The sequence below is a fragment of the Mytilus californianus genome, unplaced genomic scaffold, assembly GCF_021869535.1.
Source record: "Mytilus californianus isolate M0D057914Y unplaced genomic scaffold, xbMytCali1.0.p SCAF_7, whole genome shotgun sequence".
Taxonomy (NCBI): Eukaryota; Metazoa; Mollusca; class Bivalvia; order Mytilida; family Mytilidae; genus Mytilus; species Mytilus californianus.
Window position 1 is genome coordinate 60,873,892 of NW_026262723.1, and position 17,107 is coordinate 60,890,998.

Below are 17,107 nucleotides of genomic sequence, written 5' to 3' on the forward strand. Positions count from 1 at the left end.
AAGTATTTATTCATCCGGGGGTGGGTGGGGGCTTGACCTTCCTATAAACTGAGTGGTAGGGATGTTCCGCTGGATAGGATAACTACTGAATCAGATCATGATTAGTATTTCAAAGGTACGATTAAAACCACAGTCGTAATTGCATCAGATTTTTACCAAATCTATTTTAACTCTCCACTAAATAGAGAAGTATACTATAGGTCTTTTTTTTTCTTCGAAATTATATGATAAGGTATGTTTTTTTTTTAATAATCAACATATGAAAAGGATGGAGTACTGAATGTCTCAGCTGCTCGACCCGCCCACAAAAGGAATCCCACGGGATGATATCAACAGCTGAATTGTCAATGCTTCAGTACTAACATGATTTATAACAAACGTTTCTTAAATTCTGTTATCTGAGAACTGACGTTTAACTCCCATAATTTGAAAGACAATGATGTATAGATACATTTCGTACTGATTACTTCAAGAGCTACATGCCCAATAAAAAGAATAGCCAAACCCATCGTGGCATAAAGTAATTTTTTCCTGAGGGAGTCGGGGCGTAGTTTGTAAAGTCAACCAAAAATGTGCACACGTTCAACGCTTTTACAACCCTATAGAATTACAAAAAGAATCACTCAATCCATATAGTTACATGTTTATGCTACATCGCACGATAAAATTATAAGTTAAATCAAGCCATTCATTTGTTTTTCAATGCATCAAAGATGTTGCATTTTATACGGAAATAAAATTTAACTTCTGGAATGGCTCGACCAATCAACATTACGTAATCGTATGAAACTTCTCCAGAATGAAATTTTTATCTGATATTAATTTTAAATTTTGAGCAAGCTACATTGTTCAGACACCTGTCTATTGCTGAAGACTATATGTTGCCCTCTTGAAAAGAATATTTCACGTGAAAACTTTTGTGACATTTCTTAATTCATTTGTAATATTGTTTGATAATTCGCTCTGAATTGATAGTTTGAAATTTATGCTTTGTTCAAGTTATAAAACATTTTTTATTAGTATTGATAAATATGCTGTTCATTTTGCACCTCTCCTCAACACTATAAATCTTCGTGCGCATTATTATGCATATTTAATTCTTCAAGATAATAGACAAAAACAAACAAAAAATGGTAAAAATCGTCATTAAAGGGAATTAACTCCAATAGGGAGAATGTATAGTACAAATCTCCTTTTTTTTACAATAAAACTTTTACATGCACATCCAACAGAGGTAAAATAACCATGCAGTTTATTGATGGTGGTCGCGTAATGGTAGTAGAAGTAGAAGAAGGAAGTCGACGGACAATTTCAAGAGGTGGATTTAGGGGGGCAATGTACGCGCCTCCTATAGAGTTACATTTATGGTTAATGCAGATTTTTTTACCTGTTCCACTCCAAACATTGTCTAGTTTACCGTCATTAAGGTAGCACAATACAAAGATTTGTTCACCCCCAATCAGACAACTTGAAACTGATGTAATTTCGTTCATCCAGCTTTAAATTTTATAAATGAGGTACCAAAAGAAAGGAGTAAGATTAATCTTACAAATGGTGATAATTTCATTATGACATAATAATTACATAATTAATTATTATGTAATTAGTTGCTATATTGTGATGTCCACACTTGAATGAAATTAGCTTCTTTGTTATTCATAGCATCCCAAAATATTTTATAGATTCTTGTATAACACAGTTTGACCTCCAAAAGTGTGTCTCAGATTTTTCCTATTGTATTTCATTCTCTCACAAACCTTCAATGAAGTTTGCAACCTCAATTCATAAGAGATCACTAAATTTAATTGGGTATAAAATTTGTTCTATTGATGTTTTGGAAATATGAGACATCCTTTTGAAGATAACTGGTCAAGGAACAACATGTGTGAAAATCAGGCATATAGAGGCACCCATCTAGGAGCTAAATTCATTTAAAACTACATTTTCATGACAAAAATGAATGTGTCACAATTGAATAAATAAGGATTTTCCTACTTGTACCCCATTAACTTCAATATAATTTACACATGTACCATGGGGATACTTCAGGATTGGCCTTTAATCATAAATCAATTAGGTTTTGACCAGTAAGAAAGCATTCCATTTCAGCAATTCTAAATATATAAAGAAAATGCACACCCTATGCATCAAAAATCAGATCTGGCGGGAGATGTTATATCATTAATGACCTTGCTGTAAGTCAATTGCTACTGATATGGTCAAAACTCCTCCCACCATGATAAACCTTTACTATTAATGATATCAGAAGTTTAATTACACATTGCATTTACTTTTTTCAATATGGATTTTATTCATTTAGTACATAAAATAATATATTTAGTTTTTTTCATTGTTACAAAAAGTAAGTTATGCATGTGGACTCAAAATGATCAGTTGGTAAGTCTAGAGGATCCTTCGTGGGGATTTCTAGAATTATAATTGTATACAATGACAAAATGGTGTTTTACACAAAGTAGATATTTTTCATTTTGGCAGTTTGAAAATGAAATATTTAATTTGTATTTTCTTTTAAAAAGAATTCATATCTAAACATTCTCCTTACGAAATTTTAGTATACACATCAGAAACATTAATTGTTGTACAATTACATTTGTTTAATATCTGTATATTTATATTTTGATTCCCTCTATATCTCCAAATTATTGTTTTTTTTTTTTTCTCCTGGCAGCTCCAATATAGAAATGTATTTTTATTTGGAATTCATTATCTTTATTTTTCCATTAACCCCTTATCCACCTCTCTTTCATAACTGTTATTTTTATTGCTGGTCAGTGGTCATAAAGCTATCAAATGATTCTATTGATTAACCACAAAGTACTGCCCACATGATTGTTCTTATCTTGTATCAGTCAGACACTTGTATTTGTTTATAAAACTAATTATCATCAAAACTCAGTAACAGTGCAAGATATGTAAATAAATTTTTCTTCTGTGGTTTTGGAATATTAAGAAGTAACAAAAACAGCTGAAAATGAAATTTTGATAAAATTTAGTTGCTTTTGTATTGTGCTACATTAAAGAGCATTAACTCGAATCCTATAAGGAGTCGCGGCTGATGATTTCGACCATGTTGACTTATTTGTAGATCTAGCCTTGTTCATCTGTTTAGCTGTTTGAAGTGTCTATCTGTATATCAAAGTTTTCAAGATAATACCCGGTAGGCAAAAGCACAAAAAAAAAATGATAAACATCGTCATTAAAGGTCAATAACTCCATTAGGGATTCGATTTTGGATATATGAATTATTTTTAATTCTTGTCTTGCTGATCAGAATTGCTTTTTAAAGTTTCTAACTATCTATATTATAATATTTAAGATATTAGACAAGAACACAAAAACTGGTAAAAATCGTTTTTAAAGGACAATAACTCCATTAGGGAGTCGATTTTGACCATATGAATTATTTGTAATTCTTGTCTTGCTGATCAATTTTGCTATTTTAAGTGCACGGTCTACCGATCTTCATTTGTTTTCAAGTTAATATAGACAACACTTGCATTTTATCCATATGTTCTATTTTTACCCATGTTGCCGGTGTTGGACATGTTGGTTGGCGAGCAGGGTCATCGGACACATTTAAAAAAATATAGATACCCCAAATATGAATTGGCCAAGTTTGGTTAAATTTGGCAAAGTAGTTTATTTTTTTTTATTTTTGTAAAAGTAAATTGACGATGACGCTAACCAGGAACATATATATTGACGTTAGATATACTGTTCCCAGCGCTAACGCTAACGACGAACGGACAAACGGACGGACGGACGGACGACGACGACGGAACATGACTCACTTGGCCCTACAGAGAAACTTTAAAAGAGCAAGTACAATCAAAATAAGAAGGAAATTACGACTTTGCCAAATCATAATAATAAATTAAGCTACAACAAAGTTAAAAATATCTCCACCAAACTTGAAAAGCCAAATAATTAAAGGAGAATCTGATATCAATAATCACAATTATCAGTTATGTAAAGAGCACTAATTTGAGGTTCGAAAAAGTTAATCTGAAACAAAGTCAAAATTTCACAGGAAATGCCACTGAAAAGTATGATAAAGCATGAAATACTGCACAATTTAAGCCACTGTGTACCCCTTCCTATGCCTCCTATCAAATAAGCTTATCGGACGTCGTAAAAAAACAGCCACACACACACGAAAAATGTTGACTTAAACCTGGGTCAACATATAAAATTTAATGTTTTATCAAATTATGATGCCCCAGCTTATTAAGTTAAACCTTGAAACCTTTGTTATTTTATATGATGAGCCTGGGACATAATATATAAGTATGATATTCCCAGGTTGAGCTACAGAGATCAATAATCCTACTGGTCGATTATAAATAAAATGGTGACAAATATAGATCTTGGTTGTAGACCATTGTTGTTTACTTTTCAACGAATCTTTTCGGTCACGGGCTTATTCTGAAAACGAGGCTATAGAGACGATCACGTTTGCCGGTAGAAAATGGCACATTTTAATCCCCCACAAATTCAAGATAACCCCAATGGATGGGGACCTTGTGCTATTCCTGATCAATTTAAGGACATGCCTTATCAGCCTTTTTCTAAGGGTGATCGACTTGGAAAGGTAGACGGTCGAATAAACGGTCAACATATTGTTACTTTAAAAAGGGGGAGGGGAGGACTAAACCAAAGATTCGAAATCATATCAGGGTCTTTAAATTACATGATGTATGATACAGTGTCAAGAGCACCTACAGAATACAGGGAAATTCAATCGGATGTATCATGGGAGATAAATTTTTGTACTCGCTTACGAATCAAGTTTTAATAAAGTGTAAAGTTATCTATAAAATTTGTGGGGAAACGTGGCAATGAATTATTCGTGGAAAAATGTCCTTTTGTTTTTAAAATTCTTTAGTAATCATGGTTATTTTCTGATATACACCTTTGATATCATCATTAGATAAAATCAACTTAAAGTAGGCAAGATATTATTAAAGAAACATGCCAACATATGTTCTAAAACATTGATCTCTTGAACAGACAAAATAAATCAGAGGTCGCGAAAATGGTCGGTCCTGTCGGTAAAAATGAGGCTCGGACCAGTATTTTGAAGGCTAGTGCCGGTGCCGATGACAAAACGGCCGTTGTAGTGCATATTTTCGAACTTTTTTACATTGGTTATTAGATGTACCGCAACTGTTTCCAATAACTGTTTACATCGGTTATCAGATGTACCCGCTGCCAATTTCCGGTACTGGTTTACTGATTTATTATAAACAAACCAAAGCGGCGATCTACATGTGGCCTTCTAAATTTGTTCATAGAGCCATCCCTGGCAAACAATCAGAGATTGAACCCTACAATGGAGCAAACAAATACTGTAACAGCCGAGAAAGTGATTCAGATGATGAAATGGATAGTGAAGATGACTTTAAATAAGAACAATCAGAAGACCTGAACTGGTCCTTCATTGTTAATTTTGCCTGTGGGTGCGAAGAATAAAACTAATATTAATAAAGTTATTTTTCGATAAAATATGTTATTAATTTTATTTCATGATAAAATTGACAGATTTTGTAGGACTGACAAATAATCATGCTTTGTCGGTCCCATGACCGACGGGTCAAAATAAGTTTTCGCGAACTCTGATAAATTCTTGAAAACAATCTTATACAGAGGAAGCAAATCGTGCAATGCACATTTAAAAAATACAAAGCTAATATGAAACACTCAAAGCATTTTTAAAATATTCTAATCACATATTTAGCATACAAGGTACATAGATCATGACCATATATTATAATTTCACACAGAAATCATTGTGTAAGATTATTTGTTGTGCTGGTAATTAATTTCAGGCGCGCTGATCAAATTGTTAATGAGTTACAACAAATTTTTACAGGAAATACAGGTGGAATTTTACAATTCAAAAAAGATTTGTTCCTACTGTTTTTGAACTGTCAGATTAAAGTTGGAATTTTTCAGAGAACTGGGCAGTGAATCTACCTGAAAGACTGTTAGTACTATTGATTTTTAAAGATCAGGTATAGCAAAATTGTGCTAAATATATCTGCAATTCCACCAATTTGTCTGACTTAAAAGTTAAAAATTTTCAAAACTAAAAATATTTGATTTTAGGGTTTGATAGCAACGTATTAGCAGAAAAAAATCCAGCATCTTCAATTTAGGAAGGAGGTGGGTTACAAAAATTTCTGTAATGTCACTAAATAGCATTTATGTCTATTGCTGTGTCAAGTTGGAATAATATGAATTGTTATATAAACTCATAACCTTTTTTTTTAAAGGTTTCTGATTGGACTGGAGCAACCTATCAAGACAAAAGATATTTAGGTATAACTTTATCTAAGTAGATAGGTTATGTTTTATATGATTGTATTTATCGTTTATTTGTTTTTATGTATATATCAGATTTTCACAATTTTTGTCTCCCCTTGACGGAGTCAAAAAGCAAGACTTTATGGAGTTTCCGGTGGCAGCGTCAACAATGTATTAGTTTTTGTGGTGTCAATTCACACAGGCACAGTGTATTGCACAAAAGCAAAAAATTGAATATAACCAATTCTAAGTTCTTTGACTACAGTTATTCTGTCAGAAACCTATTATGTGTCAAATATTTAATTACAATCCAAATTCAGACCTGTATCAAGCGCGAATATTGTGTCCATTTTTGCCCCAACTGTTAAGGGTTGGACCTCTGCGGTCGTATCCAGCTGCGCTCAGCGAAGCATTCTATTTGTCTATACATTAGTAATGGTGTCTTTTTTTAAAGTATTCCAAGACACTCCAGATTTGTGTTATATCTAACTACAGTTCTGAATGTTTGTATTGCACAGGAAAATACAGTTCTGCATTTGGAGGTTTAGGAAGCCAGTATGCTTACTACCATGAAGAAGACGAGAACAGTTTCCAGCTTGTTGATACAGCAAAGGTTCAGAAACCAGTGTACCAGAGAGGAAGAAGAGTTTATCAACAGGTATGGTATGAAAGCATATTGAAACAAGGTTCTAAACAAATCATGAAGCAGATTTGTTTTGCAGTGTACAAAATTTGGCTTTACTCATGAGGTTAAAAGAAAATTGCTGAAACAAAAACCCTCCATATAAAACAGTCATATATGACAATTTTGCAGTCTGTTTTATTAAATTTTACTCACATTGTTATAACATTGTCATGTACAGTTTGGTGTAGTCAGGATTTGTGTTTTTTAAGACATCAACAGCTTAATAATACTATGTGATTTTTGTCTGCCAATTAAAAATGATGGAATTATTATGAAACATCAGTATCATGGTATAAGTGGACTGTCATTGTTATAGCATCATGGTGATAATATTAGATCTTCAGACATTTTTTTATGCCCCTGCTGTCACTGGAGGGGGCATTAAGTGTTACCCTTGTCCGTCTGCCGTACATGCGTCCTGAAATTGGTTTCCGTTCTCTAACTTTAGTTTGCCTCTACCAAATGTTATGAAACTTATACACAATGCTTATGACCACAAAACACAGATCAAGTTCAAATTTGGGTGATGTCACTTTTACCTTTCTCGAGTTATGCCCCTTTATAACATTATATGCAAGCAGGGGCATCATCTGTGTCCCATGGACTCATTCTCCATTTATTTTTTTATGAAATCTTACAAATAGATATTCTTATGAAATTTAAACACATATCTCATATGTCATGTCACAAACCAGATCGTCTTGAATTTTGAAGTAATCAAAAATAAAAAACTTACTCTATTATCACAGTTTATTTAAATACAGTGATAGCACCTAAAATATGTTGCACAAAGTTTGATATCTTGAAAATTCATGTTTTAGAATAAACAAAGAAAGGAAAGAGAAAGAAGGCAACAGCAAGCTCAAGCTAGCATGCAGGTGTTATCTAAAACACAGAAAAGTAGAGAAAGGTACATATATAACTTACAGTACAGCCTCACTGTACAGGGGTATTTGCCGATGTTTCATCTAAAATCCTTCCTGTGACTATCTACCGATGTGTCATCTTAAATCCTTCCTGTGACTATCTACTGATGTGTCATCTAAAATCCTTCTTTTGGCTATCTGCGATGTGTCATCTAAAATGCTTCCTTTGTAATAAAATTAAATTCTTCTTGGGACAGAATGGATTAGATTGGGGAAAATTATATTGATTGATACACATGTATATGTATCAAGGCATATATGGAAGAACAATTTCACCGTAAGTTCTAGACACTGACAGATGTAAGAGAGAGTAAGCAGCACATATTACTGGAAAATCAAAGAAGTAAATACTATTTACACTTTTAAAGTATCCTGTGATCTACATTTTATCTGACCTTTACCAATGCAAGCAGATGATATGATAGATTTTATTTAAGCAATTCAAGGAAAATAAGATACTTTGCCAGCAGCTTTGTTTCAGTTTGTGATGTGTTTTAGGATATCTGTAAATTTTTATATTCTTTCCTCAACACAAATCTGACTTTTTCGTTTAAATGCTCATATAAAACTGAGTGATGACATAATGATACTTTTACAGGGATCGTCAGCGTCTGTTGAGGAAATGGCAGAAACAGTTTGGTAAACAACAAGAAAATCGACAAAAGGTATTGAAAATGGAAAAATGTTTTAGTTTAATTAAGAAAAAATAAATTTAACTATTGAAGCAAGAAACAATGATTTCCATATTTATAAAATTATTAATTTGGGATTTGTATAATATTTTATTATAACATTAAGATTTAAGTCAAAAGTTGTGCAGTATTTATTCAAATATTATTGATTTTGCATTATTTTAAATACTGACCTTGTGACCGACTCATTATCAAACCCTTCTTCTTTAGTGACAAGACTTGTATTATTATTTTAAGGCTCCAATAAGACACAGAGATGCATCTGTCCAAGTTAAAGATGATTGGGCTGTTGTGGAAGACATGGACTTTCCACGTCTTACCAAGCTTAGTTTGCCGACATTGGAAGAACCTGAAGATCTGTAAGTATTTTGATTTTTTCAGTTGAAAGGTGCGTTTTGTTTTATATATCCATGCTTCCCTCTAATTCTAACTTATCTGCATTTGATGGAAATACTGACCTGAGTTTTGGTATATATTAATTTTTTTAGGTTTTACTTATTAAAGTCATATGATCCTTCATATAGAACATGAAAGATATTTTAGAATTACTGTAAATTTTTAAAGACCATTCTTTCCTCGTCACAGCACTTGACTTATTTTTTTTTTTAAATGTGTTATTGTCCCCTGCGCAACGTGTTGCAGGGGGGAGGCATAGAAATACCATGCTTCCGTCCATGCGTCGGTCTGTCCAGTCTTGTTAGCGCTCTCACATGAACAGTTCTTGCCAGATTTTTTATGAAACTTATATCATTGGTATATAACACCAATGTCTTTGAAGAGTTCAAAAATCAGTGCCGATCTATTATTTTTGAAAGAGTTGTGCTCCTTGGAAATATTGATTATATGGAAAATTGCATTGTTAGTGCTCTCATGTCTACAATTCCTGCCAGAAATTTAAAACTTATATCATAGGTTTATATCAGCAATGGCTTTGACACTTTCGAAAATAAGTGTTGATCCTTGGAAATATTAATTATAAGGAAATGACATTGCATTCGCTCTGAAGCCTTCATTTCTCTAAGATATTTATAAATTATTTTAAAGAACAAAAAAAAAGTGTTTTTTTTAGTTATTGCCCTTGAACCTTGGATAGATAAAATATGTGCAATGCAGGGGACATTGGAACTCTGTTCTTTTATATAAACATAAATATGTGTGCTATATACTTCAATTTTAATTGAATTATGTCCCTTTGATTTAAATGTAAAAAAAAAGTTTATCTAAACTTCCTTTATTGTGTGAATGTGAGAATAGTTATCTTATCCTGTTAAAGGCTAATCCATTAAAATTTATATTTACAGGGTTAAGTGTGGTAAAATGGAATATTATGACAAAGTTTACGATAGAGTCACAACTAAGAATGAGAAAAAATTGAAACGAATTGATCGTATCTTCCATAAAGTTACTACTACTGATGATCCAATCATAAGACAGGTAATATAAAGCAGTAGAAAAATTAGAAACAAATAATTGTTTGCAGTGGCGGATCCAGGGGGCATATAGGGGTATGCCCCCTTATGATCACAGTATATAATCCATTTTATGGAGTTAAGCCCCCCCCCCCTTTTCAAAAATCTTGGATCCGTCCGTGGTTTGAAAAGGAAAAAAAATTTGAACTGCCTGAAACTTAACTCAAGTTTATAAATTATGTTATTAGGTAACTCAACTGAGTCTACAGGATCAGATCAGAATATTTGATAAATATACTTTTGTTAAGATTAGAATTATACACAAAGTAAAGAGTAGTAGTCAATAATCATATTCATTAGAAAAAACATCTATATGCTTTGTTTTTGAAAAATATTTACGATTAAAAACAATATTGATATATAGCTGGTACAAATTTGAATAATCTAATTTCAGTTGGCAAAGACCAAGGGTAATGTATTTGCTACAGATGCTATCCTGGCGACCCTCATGTGTTGTACCAGATCTACATATTCTTGGGATATTATAGTACAAAGAGTAGGAAAGAAACTCTTCTTTGACAAAAGAGATGACTCAGAATTTGACTTATTATCTGTTAGTGAGACTGCTACTGAACCCCCACAAGATGAAGGCAATAGTATAAATACACCAAGAAACCTTGCATTAGAAGCTACCTTTATCAATCATAACTTTTCTCAACAAGTCTTAAAACAGGTATGTGTCTAGAAATAGTTTCAATTAAACAGATGTTAGATATCATGAAATGTGTAGCATGATTCCTTTATAAAACATAAGGAAAATATGATAAGTTTTTTGTAAAAGAATAAGGATTAGAATAAGAAAAGGATAACACCCCGCCACTATGGTAATGTGGCAGTGTGCTTGCTTTTATTGGGGGTAGTTGTGGGTAACCCCTGCCGGATCAAAACCATGACTTAATTTGGTATTTGCTGCTTCTTAGCTAAGCATGCAGCATTAAGGAGGAAGAGCATAGAGAAATTAGGTTAGAGTGAATAACGTGTCTGTTCTTGTGACATGACTTTCTTGCGAATTGTTACCTTGTGAAGTAGCACGTTAAAAATCTCACTCAAGTGTATTTGTTAAGCACAAAACAGTGTTCATATTCGTAATACATTAACATGTTCTCGATTTGAATATGCATATATTTGCCACTGGATGTTAAACTGGCAGTCCATCCAGAATATGAAAAATTTGAAGAAAAAAAAATGAAAATAAGGAAACACAATGTAGAGCATACTACTAAACATTTTTGTGTTTCCTAATTATTCATTTAATTTTAAATTTCCATATATTTCCCTCCAGGACAAAAGATAAAAAGTTAAAAATATTAACTTAATTGGTCCTTATTAACTGTTTTACGTGTCAATGGATAAATTTTTGTATTTATTCTGTTTAACAGGGAGAGGAGAAGTATGAATTTGAGAATGCAAATCCATTTATACAGACTGATGAAGATGCAAATGTAGCATCAGTAGGTTATAGGTAGGTTAACTCTAAAACAAAATTAAGCTTGCTGAAGGGATGATTCAGAAAAAAAAATCAGTACAGAAATTTACAATTATTTAAATCTGGATATTTTCATATAAATAACATGATAATTTGTTTTCTTCACTAGGAAAAACTTTTGTTCATTTTACAACTGGTATAAAAGGTAAATTTAGGGCTGTTCCCGAATAAAATGAATGAGAGGTGATTTTATTTAGACCCGAATCACCCAAAATATAAAATTTTCATGACACTGATGCATGTAATTCCTACAAAATTCTAAGAAAATGCTGCCACCCACAATCAATTAATTAATATGAGTACCTTTTACTTCTGCAATTGTATGTCAAGAGTCAAGATTTTGTAAAATCTCAACATTTTGCTGTACCATGGATATATGACCTGTAGAAGGAAAGCATTGATATATCAAATGTTGTTTGAAGTATAGGTTCTGTATATTTAAATTCTGCTATCTAAAAATGTTGAAATACATTGTAGTTAAGGGCCAATATACCTGAAACTGGTCCCTCTCAAGGCTTGTACTTGTTCCAATCAATCAGTCATTTATGTACTGACACATTTTCATGTATAAATTTTATATTATTGTCATTTTTAGGTATAGATGTTATAAATTAGGAAATGATATAGAGTTGATATGTCGATGTGAACACGATGCTGTAATGACAGGTACATCAGGAGAAGTACAATTCTGCAACATAAAAACTCTAAATGAATGGGACTCTCGGGTAAGTTTCTTGGTACAGATTTTTGTTTCTGGATTCAATTGAAAAATCAAGTCTCAAGAAAAGATTCAGATTTTGTTCATTTTTGGACTAAATATAATTTCTTTTAAAATGAAGACTAGTGTATGAAATTTTCCTGGAAATTAATACATAGTTTTCTTGTTTCTAGTGAAGATTTAGGTTCTTGCCAATGTGTTTTCATTTTCTGGGAGGAGCACTCACTCAAGTACTCAAAGACAAAGATGTTTTCAGTTTCCTTTAAGAAGTGATTATTAAAAAATTTATTATCTTTTCACCTCATGTAACTTTCGCCTAACCCCCAAAAAAATATTCCACAGATTACCTGAACTTGAAAGTAATTAATGTGGTTGTGTCGCTGAATTAAAAAAAATCCTGCTGTATCATGTTATTTGGCTAAACATACAAAAGACCAGAGCAAGCATTTTAATTAGGTATAAAAAAATTTGTCAAGCTATACATTTTAAGTTTAGAAATGACTTATCCTTTTAAAAAGGTAACTTCATTAAACCTTTAGATTTGAAAATATTTATAGACAATGAATACTGCACATCATCAAAGATCTACTATTCTATTGATTATATCATTTACAGTATTGTGGAGGTGTAGATTGGAGAAGTAAACTGGACACACAACGTGGTGCTGTATTGGCTACTGAGCTGAAAAATAACAGCTGTAAATTAGCAAAGTGGACAGTGTGTTCAATGTTAGCTGGATCTGACCAAATTAAATTTGGGTTTGTTTCACATTTATTCATTAAACATTTTTTTGTAATTTTCATCAAAGGCTTCTCATTTTTCTATAAATTTATATTTTATCTAACATTTTTAAATATATGCCTATGTTAGTATTAATGAAAAAAAACAAACAAAAAATAATGAAAAATACAATCCTGACCTATCTCATTCTATATACTGTGGATTAAATTATTTTCCCACAAATAATAATGAATCCACAGTTGTGGATATAAATTAATGATGCAAAAATAAAATCCTTCTTCCACCCAATATTTGTGTGGAAGGAGGATTAGATCCAAAAAGTTAATGTTACATGGCCAAGAAAATGGTAGGTACTTTTTCAGTTCAATTCTATACATCCCTATTCAATTTTGCTACCAGCATTTGTATCCAAGGAAAAGAAAGTCTATTATCCAGAGCAAACCTTCTCCGATTCAAAGTTCAGTCTCTCTGAAAAAGTCATGTTAAATTCATGGAGACTTGTTTATTTATTTTAATACAAGACTGCAGTTAAAATGCTCAATTATATTCTGTTTTTGTTATGGTCTATTTTTGCTGAATTATTATTTGATGATTATTAAATGTTTTCATTTTCAGATATGTTTCTCGGTTGAGCATCAGAGATACATCAAAACATATAATCTTAGGAACCCAACAATTTAAACCTACAGAATTTGCTAACCAGATAAATCTGAATATGGACAATGCCTGGGGTATTTTAAGATGCATCATAGACACATGTATGAAACTGAAACAAGGCAAATATCTCATTATGAAAGATCCCAACAAGGTAAGAAGTAGCATATGTAGAGGTTTATTTGCCTTCATAGTACCATATATGCATAATATTAGGCTTGTCAATTGTGTACAATAATAACTGAAAATCATGAATTTGAAGGCAGAATGTTCAATGTCTAACTTCCATAAACTTTCTACAACCTAATTCTTGAATTAAATTATACAAACACATTTTATAATGTCACATAACAAAGTTATTTGATAAAAATGTATATGTTTCTTTTTATAGTTTATTTAAAAACTTCTATGATGGTTAAAATGTTGACTGTAATAATCTTTATATTAATGTAATGTTTTATTGCATTTTGTAGCCTGTCATTAGAATTTATGATATTCCTGATGATACATTTGAATCAGATGAAGATAACGATGATGACGACGACGATGATGATGACGATGATAGTGATGATGATGATAGTGGTGATGACAAAGATAAATAAAATGTAGGCACCTATGTATTATTGAATGACATTTTAAAAGAAAGAAAACAGTATTTGCACATTATCATTTTTTATTGACAATTTTGCAAATTTTCACGTTTTTGTAAAATTTTGCATGGAAAGACATTGTAAACCAATATGAATCAATTTGAATCTGAACAACAATATACAGAAAAACTTCCATTGTAATTTTGGTTTTTGTCTCGTCTGCGAGACATAGAAGTTGCTTTTCCTTCAACATTGTCAGCAGCAATAATTGTTAATTTTTTTTGCTTAAGTTAGTTTGATAGGAACTACTTGTGATAGATCAATGATATTTTCTATAAAGTTGCATTACTATCAGTTTGATGACTATTTCATGACCCTGCACTGGGCACCCTTAGGTCATGGTCCAGTGACTCAAGTAATTACCAATTTTTAATGTTTTCTGCTTAAGTTAGTTTGATAGGAACTACTTACAATAGACAACTATATTTTCTATTAAGGTACATTACTGTCTGTACATCTAAGTTTGTCAACCATTTCAAGGCCTGCCCACTAGTGCATGTTCCAGCAGCTTTGAATTTATTAGCAATGTTGCTTTCCATCAGATTGTCTTTTTCTGAATTTTATGCAGACAGGCGAGATATATCTCTGTGTCAACAGTTTATGGTTAAGAATGTCCTTATACATTTTTTGGAAGATTACTCGAATTTTCCCAAATTCTTTAATAATTGCTGTTTTGAATCATCTTTAGGCATTTATAATTTGGTCACATGTTAGAAATATGCAAAAATGTTGTTAAATCCTAATAGTAAATATATGAATCTATGATTCAGTAACTTTTAGTAAAGATTGAATGACTTTTAGAAAAAATGGTCCATGTGCGAAATAAATTTAGGGGAAATTGGACTTACCTCTTAGTATGTAAACATAAATGTTTGAACATATAAAAAATGTTAAATGTTTCCTTGTTGTACACTATGAGTACTCATTTGAATATCAAACTAGAAAACTGACCTGTCAACAAAAACCTTTCTTAGGACTATGTAATGAAATTTGATTAACCAGTAGTAGATAACAAACAAGATTATGTTTCATTAGTTAGATTCATTTTCAATTTCAGTAATCCTTCTCCAAATATTTTTTATGTGTTGTTTTATTTAATGTTGTTACTCCATACATCACCGTGTATTTCTTAAAAAGTGAGTCTCATTGAAATTATGGCAACATAATCCTCTTAATATGCTTGTGCTGCCAATACTATGCCATAGCTTTACTATCTGAAGAATCTACATCATAGTCATTATTTACCTTCATTACAATATATCAATTTGATGTTATGGGGAGACTGGAGGAGGAACATAAATCTTGAATGGTATTAGAATTTTGTTTTTAAATGTTTTTTTAGTACTAGACATTTTTATTTATTCTATTTTTCAGGTCACAAGAAAACATAGATTTTAAATTACTGAAAATGGAGATGAAGGTGGACAGATTGACTGAAGTGCTAAATTATTAATGATTTATGAAATAATTTGTTCAAGAATTATATTTTATGTACATTGAGATGAAATGAAGACCATTTATAGATCTTTTTAGATAAATAAAGATCACTTGAAAGAATCAGAATTATAAGCTTTAGTTACTGTAAATTCAGAAATGTCTGCAATGCTTTTATTATTGCAAACATTTCTAAGAGATAGCTGTAAAAAAATAAAACCTTGCATTATAAATTTTGATGACATTATTTATATGCTGCATTTCCTGAAATCGCAATAATTAAACTAGCATTTATGTCGACTGTTTAACCATTGCAATAATAAATGCACACAATAATTTCTGAATTTACAGTACTTGTTTCCATGAGAGTTAAACTGGTAATGTTTGGTTACCAGCAATTTTGACATTAAAAAAAAACAGAACATATCAAGTGCATACTGGAAAGTTGTAAGAAGTTACGAAAAACTCACGAGATACAGGTGCTAAGTACCAAAAGTAATGTTAAAATTACTTGACAATCATCTAAAAAAGCACATAAGAATTATAATTTATTCAATCCTGTACACAAGAAATCAGAAAAAGAGACTAGATTTCTTCAATTTTTGTGTTGTTAGGTTAGTATCATATTTACTTCTACCACACATCTTGTTTAAAAATAATACTTCTAGATTAATTGAAATATTTTTTGAAATTAATTAAAAAAGTAGTAAAGCTATGAAATAAGTTTAAGGAAAACATATTCTTTCAATCTAAAATCATAGAAATTTGAATATCAGCTTAAACGTACAGAAATAAATTTCAAAAGAATTATATGAAAAAATATAATGAAACTTGTCAAACCAAACTATTCATAACTAACTGTCGTACATCTATGATGAGTTTATTTGGAAGATTGGGATAGATGTTCACTTTTCATAGGTGAGCTTAATAGAGAATGTTTACTTTCTATATGAATGAGATTAATTTACATAGAGCAGGAACTTGGTTAAAGTTTCCAAAGCTTCCTTTGAAAGACAAAAAAGTTGTGGAAATGGTAGTCTTAAATCAAAGGGATATTTGATTAAACTACCAGGGTTATTTTTATACGACCGCAAAAAAATTTTTGTGGTCGTATATTGGTATGACGTTGGCGTCGTCGTCCGGCGTCGTCCGAAGACACATTGGTTTTCGCACTCTAACTTTAGTTTAAGTGAATGGATCTTTATGAAATTTTACCACAAGGTTCAATACCACAAAAGGAAGGTTGAGATTGATTTTGGGGGTTATGGTAATAACAGTAAAGGAATTAGGGGCCAAAAATAAGCATTTTTGTAACTTCCAGACAT

General features: G+C 31.5%; 1 protein-coding gene across 1 annotated transcript; it reads left to right on the forward strand.

Annotated features, from left to right (window-relative positions):
- Nucleotides 1–4,444: 4,444 nt before the first annotated feature.
- Nucleotides 4,445–15,905, forward strand: LOC127707575 (eukaryotic translation initiation factor 3 subunit D-like). Its single transcript, XM_052212172.1, has 14 exons — nt 4,445–4,612; nt 6,297–6,342; nt 6,846–6,985; nt 7,834–7,922; nt 8,537–8,603; nt 8,868–8,989; nt 9,932–10,064; nt 10,494–10,772; nt 11,479–11,561; nt 12,181–12,310; nt 12,919–13,061; nt 13,660–13,852; nt 14,172–14,303; nt 15,723–15,905. The coding sequence occupies exons 1-13, from the start codon at nt 4,490–4,492 to the stop codon at nt 14,298–14,300; spliced, it is 1,677 nt and encodes a 558-aa protein (XP_052068132.1). The 5' UTR covers nt 4,445–4,489; the 3' UTR covers nt 14,301–14,303; nt 15,723–15,905.
- Nucleotides 15,906–17,107: the final 1,202 nt, after the last annotated feature.